Genomic DNA, 14,233 nt, shown 5'->3' with positions numbered 1-14,233 from the left:
CTAAGTACATCAGTGTGTGGAAATGGAAATTAAGTACTCTCATGGAAAGGTCAGCTGAGGTATAAGCCTCCTTGCTAACCTGTCAAAAAGTCTGTTTTACCTGTCATTAGGCATGGGTTGTCTAGTTTTACCCTTTGGCATCCCTTTAGTGGAACAAGTAGAAACTACTGAGGGATTTCCTTTAGAGACTGTTAAAGGTGCTTGTGTGAGTCAAGCACTCTGTAAAACTAGTCAGGCTTTCTGGGAGTGGGTAGCAGGGAATCTAGGTGTAGAAAGATGGCTTCAAAAACGTCCTCAAGCACCACATGCACTGGGGGGATAGGTACTGGTCTAGGTGAAGTAATAGTAGTAATTATCATTTCTACGAAAAACAATCAGTAGGAACCTGGGGTCCTGGACTAGAAATACATTTAAGTCAGGTTGAAGGAGAATGTTTTAAAAAATAGAACAGGAAAGGTTTGGAAGGGGAGCAAAGTTCAGAGGAAAAGTGTTGACCAACTGAGCACAGTGCAAAGAAATACAGCTGCGCTTATCTTTATTGTAAATGCCCAGATTAGGGAGGGGGAAAGTGAGGAGAGCAATTTAGTTAGGAGTACAAGACAGAAGGGGGGGTGGAAATGGGTCAAAGCGAGATTAGTGTGCACACCACAATCACAAGTTTTAAGCACGTACAGAGATACAGGTAAAATTAGGAATATAAAATCCCTGTAGTTTTCTTTTTCAACAGGAGACATACATTGATCAAAGCAGATGGACTAGGGCACTTCTCTGGGGTAACTTTCGTCCTTGCTTGATCGAACTTCAGCAAAAGGATTCCAGCTTAGGAAGGAGTGAGGTGAGAGAGCACATTATCTCCGTGTAAATAAAATTGATCAAAGCAGATGGAATAGAGCACTTCTCTGGGGTCACTTTTATCCTAGCATTACTGCTGACTTTTTGGTTATCTGTTTTTTTTTTTTTTGTGTGTACCACAGTAAGTTTTACAGCAGTGTACTGTATAATGTGAGCCTGAGGTGTACTTTTTGGGAGTTTTTTTTTCCTTTTCTCCAAAGTGGTGGAACTGTTGAGTTGGTAATTACAATTTGAGAGGTATAGGGGACTTGCCCTTACATGAGGGTGGTGCAGAGAAGCTTGTCCCCCCTCCATAAAAATTTTTTTTCTATTTTTTATAGGTTTTTCAGCTCACCCATTCCAAAATTATATTTTTGGTAAACAGTGAGCTGAAAAAAGGATCTTCAACAGCTCTCAGGTAAACCTTTTTTCCTTGTGCAGGCCCTTTTTTCCTTTCACTTGTTTATCTCTTCCTTGATTATGATAGTAAGGGCCAGGTGAAAAGGAATGGTTCTTTTTAAATATGAAGGTGGTCATTTGGACAGAGTCATTTGAGGCTTTGTAGGTCTAGCAGAGGACAATGACTGCTTTTCCTAAACACTCTACTAGCAGGGTTACCACAGAGCATCTCCTTACAGACGCACCTTAACATCCTCTGGCAGAGGATGGAGCCATGTCCAGGCATGTTTTATAAATACCCTTGTAGCTGCTGCCCTTTATGCTGTGTCTACATCATAATAACCACATATAACAGTGTCATAATAACCACATATTATAGTCTGAGTGAGATCTTGCAACCTTTTTTAAGTTCCCATCAAACACCTCCCAAAGAGTGATTACTATGTATATTTTCTTCCCAAAATAGTTTAACACTCTACTTTTCTTATCATTTGGGAGAGTACTGGGAGCATTTGGTTTAATCAGGTTTAATTGAGGCAGGTTGTCTATTTCCTTAGTGGCCACTAAGAAAACAACCTTAAAAGCTCCCAAAACAGGAGGCATAGCAACAGGCTGAGGATATCCAGTTGACTTATTGTTTTATCATACAAAGCCTATCAGTCCTGTTTAGCTTTACAAGTACGACTTGCAATTATATTCTGTTGCTACAAAATAGACACTGAATGTGCTGAGACTTATAAAATCCAATAAGAAGTCGTAGGGATGTTGGGAAATCTAAAATCCACCGTATCTTCATAAAGAGGTAATACTCACCATGCTATGCCAACCTATCTGCATGAGAAAAGGCATTCCTCACAGGCCATCTGTTACTGGGCTTATGTGAGAAAACCATTGAGTAGGGTTCACTATCAAAAAGACGAATGGAAATGCTCTGTAAATGGAAAATCAAAAGACAGATGTCTGATTTTCTGTATTGCTGAGCATTTCATGTTCGAAAGTTCATATCAGCAAATGCTACTGTGCATTTGCTAATATGAACTCAAAGTACTGCAAAGAGATTGTGGTACAGCGCGGTTCGGGACATTCATCCCTTTCCTCACTGAAGTGCGATCTCAGAGTTGGCAGGGGGTGTACCCCCCTGCAAAAACATGATGTGAGGTACAGGAGTTTCACTTACCTGAGCTCCTATACAAACATCATGTGCTCTGTTCGGTAAAAATGTCGAATGTGCTGAATTAAAAAAAAAAAATCCCACACCACTGACTTCTGTTCCATCTCCATGCTACCTATACTTGGTAAAATCCTTGAAAAATTAGTTTACAATCAACTCATCCATTACATCTACCAATAAAATCTACTATCCTCAAAACAGCATGGCTTTTGGGCTGGTAGAAGTACATCTACAGCACTTCGAGACACTTACTAATAAAGTCCTCCTGGCTATGGACAAAGGCCTTTTCACTGGAGCCATCTTTATTGACCTCACCACAGCTTTCAATCTGGTTGACCATAACATTCTACTAGATCACCTAAGTGAAATTAGAATTAGCCAATACACAGCTGCCTGGTTTAAAAATTATCTTTTCAATAAGTAAAACTTCTCTGTTCATTTTCGGAACACCCTCTCTGTTTCCAGCCCTCTACTTAAAGAGTCTCTGAGGGCTCCATTCTGGCTCAAGTTCTTTTTTCCATTTTCAGTAATAAACTACTACTTGACCTCCCTCACATTTCTCTCAAATCTGTGCTGATGACATGGTCTTATTTTGCTCAAACCTGACCACCTCGGCCATACAACAAACACAAGATGACTTCATTTCTCTTATCAAATGGCTTAATAACAAAAGGCTAATGCTAAACGGTTCCAGAACTAAAGTAATGCTATTTGGTATCTCCCCTAAGTGGCAGAAAACTTCTCAATCACTTATTATCCATGACCATCTTGACAACCCCAGTGATCAAGTAATTTCCTTCAAATACTTTGGTATGTGACTTGATCCTGCAGTGAATTTTTACCTTCACCTAGAATAAATATGGAGGAAAATTAATTCTTTCCTATTTTGGTCTCATAAAATTCCCCCTTTCTCTCCAGACCAACCAGGAATGCCATGAGCAAAGGCATTCTACTACTAGACCATCTTGAATATGGACTTTCACTGGTTGCAGCAGCATCCAAGAAATACTCCTCCACTATCCAAACTACAAGCAACTCTATATGTTGTTTCATTACCCTCTCCCTTAAAAATGACCATTATTGTATTAAACTTAATACAGCCAGCTGACTACCTGCCCAACAATGTGCCAACATACTTCCTGGATCCCAACTTTACAAGCTCCCCAAAGAAAGTACAGTTGTGTACACTTACCATAAATGTAAATGTTTGAGTTTATTCACTGTTGCAATCATCACCTGTGGGTTATCCCTGCTGTGGTAGCTCTAGGCTGGCCCGAATACCAGAGTCAATGTTTTTGTGCGCCTGCTGCTGTCACCTGTAGTCTGACGTCAGGTCGTTAGTACTACAGAGCAAGGCAGCCGACATCATTACATCAGTTTTTCTTGCCCTAACCCGTAAAAAGCACAATGGAAATGAGAGAAGTGGTCCTGGTGGCTAAGAGCCACCTTGGGAAGCATGTGTCCTCCTAGGGGAAGATGTGAAATGGGGGATGGAGGGAGGGAAACCAAGATTGCAACACTGAATACACTCGAACATCTACACTTATGGTAAGTGTACACAACTGTACTATGTTCTTTGTGTTTCACTGTTACAATCATCACCTGTGGAAGGATTCCCAAATCTGAGGTAAAGGGTGGAAGGATAGGTAGAGTCCTAGATATGGGTCAGGAGGCCCTGCAGAATTGCAGGGGCAAACCCTGCCTAGACTTAGAAAAAAGAGGTAGGTGGTAATGCTTTGTAAAGGTATGGACAGAGGTCCAGGTGGCTGCTTCCAATATGTCTGGGTACAGATCGACTTAGGGATGGGTTTCCCGTGTAGTCTGTAGCAAAAATGGATACAGTGTGATATCCTTTTGGAAATGGTTTGTTTGGAGATGGGCTTCCCCTCTGCCCCTGGGGCAAAGCTTATAAGAAGCTGGTCAGTTTTTCTGAATGGCTTAGTGCAGTCCAGATAGTATCCAAGTTGTCTGTGCACATCTAGTGAGTGTAGAATTCTTTCCCCCATTGTTTTGAGGATTGGGAAAGAAGGTGGGAAGGTGTATGGCCTGGTTAAGGGTCACATCAGATACCACCTTGGGCATAAAGGAGGGATTAGTCCTCAGGGAGACTGTCTGCATGAAAAATTATGATGAGCTCGACAGCCATGAGAGCTTGAAGTTCTGAGACCCTTCTGGCTGAGGTGATGGCTAGTAGGAAGGCATTCTTTCAGGAAAGGAATTTCAATTCTGTTGAAGCGGCAGGCTCGAAAGGAGGTAAGGTTAGTTTCTCTAACACAAACGTCAGGTTCCAGGGTGGAGTAAGAGATCTTCTGGGAGGCCTGATATTAGAAGCCCCTCTGAGGAATTGCTTAATCAAAGGATGAGAGAAGAGGGGTGGGTCTGAATCATAATGGGCAGATATGGCCGAGGCATGGATTTTAATAGAGGAGAAGGAGAGGCCACTATTGAGCAACTCTGCTAAGTAATCCAGGATGAGAGGGATGGAAGGCTGGGAGGTACTGACCCCTTTTGATTGTTTCCAGGAGCAGAATCTTTTCCGTTTTCCTGCATAAGAGTTTCTTGTGCTTGGCCTTCTGGCCTTGCTTAACAGTGACTTCTTGTTAGTTTTATGAGCCATGCTGAAAGTTTGAGAATCTGTAGATCTGGGTGCAGTACCTTCCCCCTTCTCCTGGGTCAAGAGGTCTGAAATTAGGGGAAGCAGCTTCGGGGGCTGTAAGGTCAGACTACATAGTAAGGAGTACCAATGCTGTGTGGGCCAATCTGGAGTGATGAGGATGACATTTGGTCTCTCCTCTCTTATTATGATCAGAACCTTGGGAATAAGAGGCAGAGGAGGGTATGCGTACACAAAGAGGGAGCTCTAGGGGAAGGTCAAGGCATCCACCTTCCATGCTAGGAGGTGATACCCTCTGGTACAAAACTTGTGCGAGTGGTTGATGTGCGATGCAAAGAGGTCCATCTGTGGGGTCCCACACTCCTGGGTGATTTGTAGAAAGATTTCTCTGTGGAGCTGCCATTCGTGGGGGTCCAGTAAGTTACTGTGTAGGTGGTCTGCCAGTGTGTTGTTGATCCCTGGTAAGTATTGGGTAATTAGGTGTAGCCCCATGGAGGTAGCTGTAAGCCACAGACTCATGGCTAGCCTGCACAGGTGGTAAGATTGGGTGCCCCCCCACTTGTTGATGTACCACATTACTGTGGTGTTGTCTGTTTTTATAAGGAGGACCCCTGGCCTGAGATGGGGTTGGAAGGAAGTCAGAGCACTTTGCACTACCATAATTTCTTCCTGGTTGATGTGCAAATGAAGTTGCTGGGCATTCCAGAGGCTTTGGGTACACCTGCCTGCTAGGTGAGCACCCCAAGCTATGTCTGAGACATCGGTGGTGATTGTCTGGCCAGAAGGGTGGAGGATGAAGGGAAGACCCTTGTCCATGGCACAGGCCTTTGCCTACGAGAGAAATTTGTCCCTTATGCAAGGGATCAGTGGGAGACTGGTCTCTAGGGACTGAGGCTGCTGACACCAAAGGTTCTTTAAGTACCACTGAAGCCTTCTCATGTGAAGCCTGGTGAGAGGGATGAGAAGGATACAAGATGACATGTATCCCAGGGCTTGCAAGAACTTCCCTGCAGTGAGATGACTTCTGGAAACCAGCTGGGTGAAGTAGAGAGGCAGGAAGCTCTGTTGTTCTGGTGATAGGAAGGCCATTAGGGTTGCTGTGTCTAGCACAACTCCCAGGAAAACAATTTTCCTGGTGGGGTTTTGCTTTGATTTTTTCTCGTTGATGGTGAACCCTGGGGAAGTTGGGAGTTTTTTGATGAAGAGAAGATCCTGGAGAAACTTTTCTTTGTTATTCGCCTGACTGAGGCAGTCATCCAGGTAAGGGCAAATCTGTATATTTCTCTGTCTGCAGAATGCTATAGCTGGGGCCAAGCATTTGGTGAATACTCTGGGAGCAGTAGATAAGCCAAAGGGAAGTGCATTGAACTGAAAGTACTGATTGCCTCCTCTGAAGCACAGGATTTTTTTGCACAATTCCCTGACAGGGATGTGGAGGCAGACATCTTTTAGGTCTAGTGTCACCAGTCGGGCATTTTATGTGAGCATAGGCAGGAGCTGCTGCAAGATTAGCATTTTGAATCTGGGAACCACCAAGGAGATGTTCAGTTTGGATAGATCCAGGATGGGGCACCAAGTGCCCTCTCTTCTGGGAACAAGGAATAGTCTGGAGTAGAAACCTTTTTCTGTTTGATCCAGAGGGACAGGTTTTACTGCCCCCTGGGATATTAGTGTTTTTACCTTTTTTAATGCCTCTGCCCACTGGTTTGGGGGAAGGTCTGGGTACCCTCTTGGAACTGGGAGTTCGCTGAAGGAGAATCTGTATCCCAGAGAAATTATTTTAATACCCATTGGTCTTTGGTTATAGAGACGCAATTGTCCTTGAAGAGGGCGAGCCTTCCTCCTAGTTTTAGATGACTGAAAGGAGGGCAGAGGGGGGGAGGGAGAGTCATTGTGAGTGCTCACCATAGAAGCCTGGCTTAGAACTCCCTGCATTAGAGGTGAAAATGGTCCATTGTTTGCTTCTTTGCTAGCCCTGGGATAGGGGCCTGGATGTCCTGTCCCTGGGGCTTACTTTGGCCCTGTCTGCTGGGTGCAGGGAAGGCCGAGTGCTTAGAGGGGAAGTTCCTGCTGAATCTGGGTGGCTGAACTTGAAAGAAATCATTTACTGTTTGCACAGATTTTGCTTTGTCTTCCATCTTTTTAAGCACATTTTCTGCTTTTTCCTAAGCAGGCATTCCTTACCTAGGGGTACATCAATAAGTTTAGACTTGACATGATCAGGGAGAGGTTGTTCCTTCAGCCATGCATGTCTTCTAATAATAAGACCCTGTCAGAGCTGCCCTGCTAGGGGCTTCTAGGGCATCATATCCACATTGTAATGAGTGCTTGGCCAATTGACAAGCAGAGTGTAGTAATTCTGCCAGCTCTTTTGTGTTGGCACCGTTAGGAGAGGTAGCAATCTTCTGTTTTAATTGTTACAAAGTGTGTTGTTGATATTTTTAACATATGGAACTGATAATTAAGTGCTCTGATAGCTAAGGCTGCAGAGGTGTATACTTTCTTACCTCATCTGTCCAGAGCTCTGGAGTCTTTGCAAGAAGGAACAGGATTCTTGGCAGAACTAGTCTTAGCTCCTTTGGGTCCCTGTGTAATGACTTCAGGGTCTGCAGTAGGGTTCCTGTACAGGTATTTGTGAGAAGCCAGCTCTGTAGTACCTGTCAGGTTTAGCTGGAGCAGGAGGCAGAGCATCAGGGGCTAAATTGGATTCAAGGAAAACATCATCCACCACTTCTAGAATAGGTGGGATGGCTAGAGGTCTGTGCTGGGGTAGGTCCAGAAATTCCCTAAGTTGTTTCTCTGACTGTGGGTAGTCCTGAGAGTCCAACTGAAAATGTTCCCTGAGGAAGTGAAGGGTTTCCCTGAAGGAGATGTCCTCTGGAGGGGAGGCAGAGGGGATGGATTTCTCTGCATCTGAATCCTCATAAATAGATAAGGGCTGTTGTTCCTCTTCAAAGACAGAATAATCAGAGTCCTCAGACTCTTGGTCTGTCATAATTTCTGGAGAAGGAAGTCTTTTCCTTTTTGGAGTTGGGGCTTGAGTACCTCCGATAAGGGAGATGAGATCCTCCACCATTTTAAACATTTGAGCTTGGGGTGGGGGAGCAGTAGCAATATGGTGGCTAGAAGCAGATTTCCTAGGAGTGGCCTAGCTTCAAGGCCTGGGAGAATCCTTTGGTCTCTGAGAAACTGTAGTCGGAAGAGATGATGTAATTTTTTGTCTAGAATTGATAGTGCAAATGGCCTCCTCGGAATCCGGTGCCTGTGTCACGGCTGCGGACCCAACTGAGGCAGAGACAGCCAAAGGCTTGGAAGACAAAGTGGATTTCTGCAGCATACCGGACTCCAAAAGGGTCTCGGCAGAGGCCTGTGTAGAAAGCGAGTCAGGCATCAGGGGCTGCAAAAGCACCTCACTAAATTCCAGAGAACTGACGACTTGCTTAGAGGTAGCATCATTGGAAGGCTTAGCCTTGTGTGGCCTGTCTCTATCTTTATTTTTTTTCAGAATGTCGGTAGATTGTTGGCTGACGGACACCATATCGGAATTCGAAGATGAAATACGAAAATAACTGTCTACAAAAAGAGCTCTACAGTAAATGGTTCTTACATTAAAGGGGGCACAGAACCGGCAATGAGGGATGTCGTGGCTTGGGCCTAAACAAGTGATGCAGTAAGAATGGAAGTCCCAGTGTGGGATCTGCTTTCCACAAGCGAGACAATTGTTAACTTTTTTGGACACTGGTTAGAGCAAGGAAAAAGGGTTCCCAATGGGGGTACTTAGCTTTAGACATTTTCTGCTGAAATTTGACTTCTGGTAGCAACAGACCGGCACTTGTGCGAACTGCTTCTGCTACTGGCTCCATGGCAAGAAAGACTGATGTAATGACATCAGCTGCCTTGTTTTATAACACTGATGACCTGACGTCAGACTACAGGCGACAACAGCCGGTGCACAAAAACACTGACTCTGGTATTCGGGCCGGCTGAGGGCTACCACAGCAGGGATAACCCACAGGTGATGACTGCAACAGTGAAACACAAAGAACATCACTCCTGTCCTTTCCTTGCCTCCAACTTCTTCAGATGATCTCTCACTAACAGTCTAAAAGGTCTTAACCACTCTGGCCCACTTTTTACAGTGTTCCAGAACCAGATGTCATTGCACTAACCAGGCCTTCTTCATCCTAGGCTGCAAGCTCTGGGCATCCCTCCTTGCAAATCTCATTGTACCCATCTTTTTATGCTCAGCTTAAAGATCATCTCAAGTCCAAGTCAGTTTGCTAATTCTTTCCCCCTGGACACATCACCTAATCCCCCATTCTCTCCTTCACGAGTCTGGCATATTTGTCTTTCTCGCATAATTTCCCTATACTATTATGTGACATCTCTACCACATTGTATATAGTGTATACAATTAATTTCTGTGTGTCCTTACCCTACTTTTACTATCTTTCATAATTTGCACTCCGTCCCGCCACTATTTAACTCTCTTCTTCTCCCTTCCTCCTTTCTCTAACCAATCCTTCCTATTGTCCCCCATACTGTGTACTTTATTATTATTACTGTTATTATTGACTCACTGCTATCTTCACACATTTTGTTTGTATTCAAAATACTTCTTCTTAACTTGTTTCTTTACTGCCATTTATACTTGTCTGTGCTGAGACTGAAACAGGTACATTTGGATTAAGTGCTATGTGACGGTTACCAAATTGAATAAATAAGTAGATCATTTGTAGCCTAGCTACTGCAGTTCCCACTACTTTCTTTCCCTCTGCTTGAGGTTTTTGGCATGAGATGGAGGCTGTACTTATGGTAACCTATCCAACTCAACAAGGTTGCATTTAACGACCGTGAGGAAACTATTTTGTTTAATATGAAGGGGGAATTTATTCCAAATGAGAGGAGCTCTTTGAGTGAGTTGTCTGCCATGCCAGCAGCTTTTGGTTTGTCTACATGAAAGTTAAGGTCTTTTGTACAGGTGTTCATGGTATCGCCTGTTTGATGAATATGAATAAGGTCACCCAACAGCGGGTCACTTGACAGCCTGCAGGTCTGACAGAGGTTAATCCTAAAAGGTCTGTAGCTCTAAAATGTTCTGCATAGGTCACATAACTCAGGCCTTTGATTTTCTTGTGAGGAAACAATGAAGCCTTTTAAGTTTGGACTATACGTTTGTACATGTACATGCCAAAAGGAGCACTGTATTCAGTTATGGGACTAATAACAGAGGAGAAGATAGGCACGATAACATTCTTGGATCAGCTGGGCTAAACAGAAGTATTTTCTTACAACCATGGCTACATGGTGGTCAAAGGACAGCTAGTTGCCAACAAATGTGTCCATTTTTTCCTTAACTGTGTTGTTTTGAGGGGGTACCATTAATGTGGTAGGAGCAAGGGTGCTCTTGTTTGTCAAAGGATATGACGGTACACATTTTGGCACTTTGCTTGAAACCATGGTTGTGGTACCATTGGCTTGAGCATGTTAGCCCTTCTTGTAGAATTTGAGAGTCCCCAGATGATGATGGCTGCAGGTTAGCAGTCATCAGTAAACTTAGTCAGTAAAAGGCCCTAGACATCAGTTCTGACTTCACAGAAGTAAATACCAAACAGGAGCAGCTCAAGTAATGAGGCATGGAGGACACCACTGATAATGAGCCTTTTCAAGGAGAGTGTGTCACCTTTCTTTATTTGATGGGTGCTGTCTGTGAGGCAGGTTTCTATTTATTTGGTAACACAATTGTTTATTTTTACTTTATGAATTTTATCTACGATGACTGAGCAAGGAATGATGTTGAAAGCTTCAGAAAGGTTGAGGTAAGCTGTGTGTATTGATTTACTATTGTCCAGGGCATTAATAACTTTTTCAAAGAAATCAACCAGGTTAAGCAGACAGAAATTACCCTTCACAAAAACAAACTGATTTGGGTCACGGATGTTTAAGCTGCTAATGTCTTAATTTTTTTCTGCTGCATAATGATGCATTTCATTCTCTTACAAATAATGCTTGTACGATTTATCAGTGGAGAGAGACACCCTTGTGTAGAGAAATGGCCACTCCAGTTCTCCAAGTCTTAGGGGTAATGTCAGATGAGAAACAGTTGAACAGACTGTGAAGTAGGTGAGTATGCCAGTGCTTCATAGTGACAAGAAAGCACCCTCATACAGTGTTGAGCCCCACTGAATTAGTAATTTTTTTAGGACTTGTTCAGGTGAGAATTTGGGGGGGGGGGGCAACAAAGGGTTAACCATGTGCAGACAGGGTAGATCAAGGGGGAGAATTTGAACTACATTTGTCTAGTAATATGCCAGCTATGTCCCAGGGGCTGATTAGGTAAAGCCATTATATATCAACTCAGAGTAGTATCAGGTGCCATTTCAAAGGTTCCTAACATAGTTTATAGGTTCACAGCGCTAAGCATTCAGTTCGACACACAATTAAGAATCCTAGCCAAATTCCCAGTTGCCATAAAGCTCTGTCTGGTTAAGTGACCTGCTCAAGGTCACAAAGTAGGTAAACGAAGGCAGGAGGAATCAAGCAATGTATCACAGAGTGTTAACAGCTATCAACCTTAATCCTCTGCTCTAATTGTCAGAAAATCACCTGTGCTGATGAAAGACTTGAGATCTTCTTTGGCAGAGATGGCAATTTTGAATTCATACTTAACCTTGGAAGATTTGATTTTTGTTTCTAAGATCTTTAACTTTTTTATGCCAAGATTCCACCAAAGGGGTTTATTTCTAAGCTTGGTTCTGTATTGTTATGGGTCAAGAATTACATCTCGGTGCAGGTACTGATTTGAGAACAGAACCCCCTCAAAGACTAAAGCAGTGCTTGCTGTTAAGTCTTCAAGGGGGACAGGACTTCCAGAACTCCTTAGGTCATCGTGTAGCTAAAGGCAGAAGTTAGTTTTTCTTTCCATACAGCCAAAGCACAACACTCACCACACATCATTTTCTTTCATGCACTCATATACTCAGTGTGCTGCTGACTTTCATTCACTTGCATATATGGTCATATATACAATGATCACTCACCTATATTTCACACTGATTCACTTGCACACTGGCTCAGAGAACACTAACCACTCAACATACATTGCATTCAGCCACCCTTTGATAAACACAGACATTCTTGCACACTGTAACAGCACAGGTATTACATTTAGACCTAGTACATATATAATCTTTTCTGGGTCTCTGATGCCTCTTTACCTTTATCACATGAAGTGCTTTTTCATCCTACAAAAAAGTCTCCAAATGAAATTAACTCTGAGTGAAGCAGAGGAAATAGTGTCTTATGTGTCAGTGTCGCATTCCATGGGGGAAAATACTTGGAAAGAATAAACTAGTTCCTCTGAGGAGTCATCCGCTTTGGAGAAGGATTCCTCTTTTTTTTTTCTCAGTGGGAACTTCTGACAGTGAGGGCAGTCAAGACCTTGGCTGCAGGCTCTACAATGCCTGAAGGAAGTCATTATGCCAAGGAGATCCATTCCATCCATTTCTGCATGTTATACATTTCACAGCAGTAGATAAATGATGAGCACATATTTGACTATTCAGAACACCAGATCAGCTGAAGTTCATTTCTAGTAGGTAATTCAGGAAGTGCCCTGTCTAATGATTACTAACAAATTAATGTCTTATGCATGTTATGAGTTTGTTAGGTAGCCTGAATCCAGATAGCAGACCTTCATCAGTACAGTTTCTAAAATTAGCAACTTAACATATCTCCTAAAAAGTAACTTGCGTATCTGTATCTTAACGTAGATGCTGGAAACGCTGACACATTCTTATTAGTAAAGAATAAGTAAAAATTAGTAAAGAACTCTTGGTTGATGTCATTTAATACAACAAAGTTATTCAGAAAATTTCAGCAGTTTCTGTTTTACTTACTCTACATTCTGATAAACCTCAACTGAACTGTTAAGCCCCTCCAATTCCTCCTTTAATAGCTGCAGATTGGAGTTTACATAACTCAGTTCCAACGTTGCCATTTCTCGAATCTTGTGGTTACTGGTTGCCCTAGAAGTACAAAATCAGAGCAGATCGTCAGTCTTTTCTTCCTTTAAACCTATTTTTTTTTTCACTCTGTCTCTCTGACTTAAATAATGAAAGATGGGTTCAAAAGGCAAACTTCTGCAGTCAGAAATCTGTTAGATTCCAACTTTCTGAAATACCGCTGCGCTGCATCTACATTTTCCTTGGGTCAGAAAATATACACCTACTTCATGTTTATGTTTCTGTTAGCCATTTTAAAGAATGTAAAGTGAAGTTAAGTCTGATTAACTATCAGTGGTCAATTACAGTCTTGGTACTTAAAGCCAGAGCCATCCTACACCAGACTGATAAAATTGTCGTATATAACACTAGTTTTACCAGTCACTTCCAGCTGGGCAGGAGAGCAGTTCCAAGTTACCAATATGTACAAATGAGTTAAAATATTTAAAGAACATAGTACACTACATACTGTGCAAAAGGGAAACAGTTCAAAGATCATGCAATATGCTGTTCTGCAAAATTCAGGTTTAAATACAGATCAGCGATATGTGATGGAGACCAAGTACAGTCAGTGAAAAATGTAGGACTACAGACAAGATACACAAATGGAATGGAGTTCAAATGAGGGAAGAAAGCAGTTCCACATGGCAGATGTAGCATTAGAACATGTTAAAGTTTATTTTTCAACTACATCTCAAAGACATTTATATTGTGAAAAATGTTGTAATGTTTGGAATGGGCTTCGGACATCTGGGTGTCTTTAAAAAGTATCACTGGTATCTTAGTTTATATTCCAAGTGTTAATATAAATGGATACAAAGCATATGTATTTTGTAAGGGTCAATTAAAGACTTTTTTGTTATGGTTCTTCAGACCATTTAATTCAGAACTGCAGGAAACATGGAGAAGTGGGGCATTCTGCTTCTATCTGTGAAAGATTTTGTAGAAAAGGTAAATATAAAGGCCATTTAAGGTTTAACTGATCTCAATTTCACAGTGTTGAAAAACAAGAGACTCACAGCAAGGGGTGAAAAAATAAGGATGATGAGAGGAGTAATTTGCATGAAGTAAATGGTCTTCTTAAGAATTATAAACAAAAGACTATGTTATAGAGGAAAAGGGGGATGACTGGAGTTGTGAGTGGAAACAAAATGTTCAACAGTATTTCCTTCATGAAAAAACAGAAATGAGAATAGGGGACAGAGATATAGATAA

At 42.3% G+C, this 14,233-nt stretch overlaps 1 protein-coding gene across 3 annotated transcripts in view; it reads right to left on the bottom strand.

The window, feature by feature from the left end:
• RHPN2 (rhophilin Rho GTPase binding protein 2) overlaps positions 1–14,233 on the bottom strand; it is a 2,376,893-nt gene that overhangs the window by 1,592,533 nt on the left and 770,127 nt on the right. For all 3 annotated transcript variants that reach the window (XM_044081870.1, XM_044081871.1, XM_044081872.1), the window contains exon 3: positions 12,914–13,042. In XM_044081870.1, coding sequence (XP_043937805.1) covers positions 12,914–13,042 — 129 coding nt within the window. The remainder of the gene's footprint in view (positions 1–12,913; positions 13,043–14,233) is intronic.

This window comes from Protopterus annectens, chromosome 8.part1, assembly GCF_019279795.1.
Source record: "Protopterus annectens isolate FY-2018-M chromosome 8.part1, PAN1.0, whole genome shotgun sequence".
NCBI classification, from domain to species: Eukaryota; Metazoa; Chordata; order Ceratodontiformes; family Protopteridae; genus Protopterus; species Protopterus annectens.
Note: the sequence above shows the minus strand (reverse complement) of the source record. Positions and strands in the feature narration are given on the sequence as shown.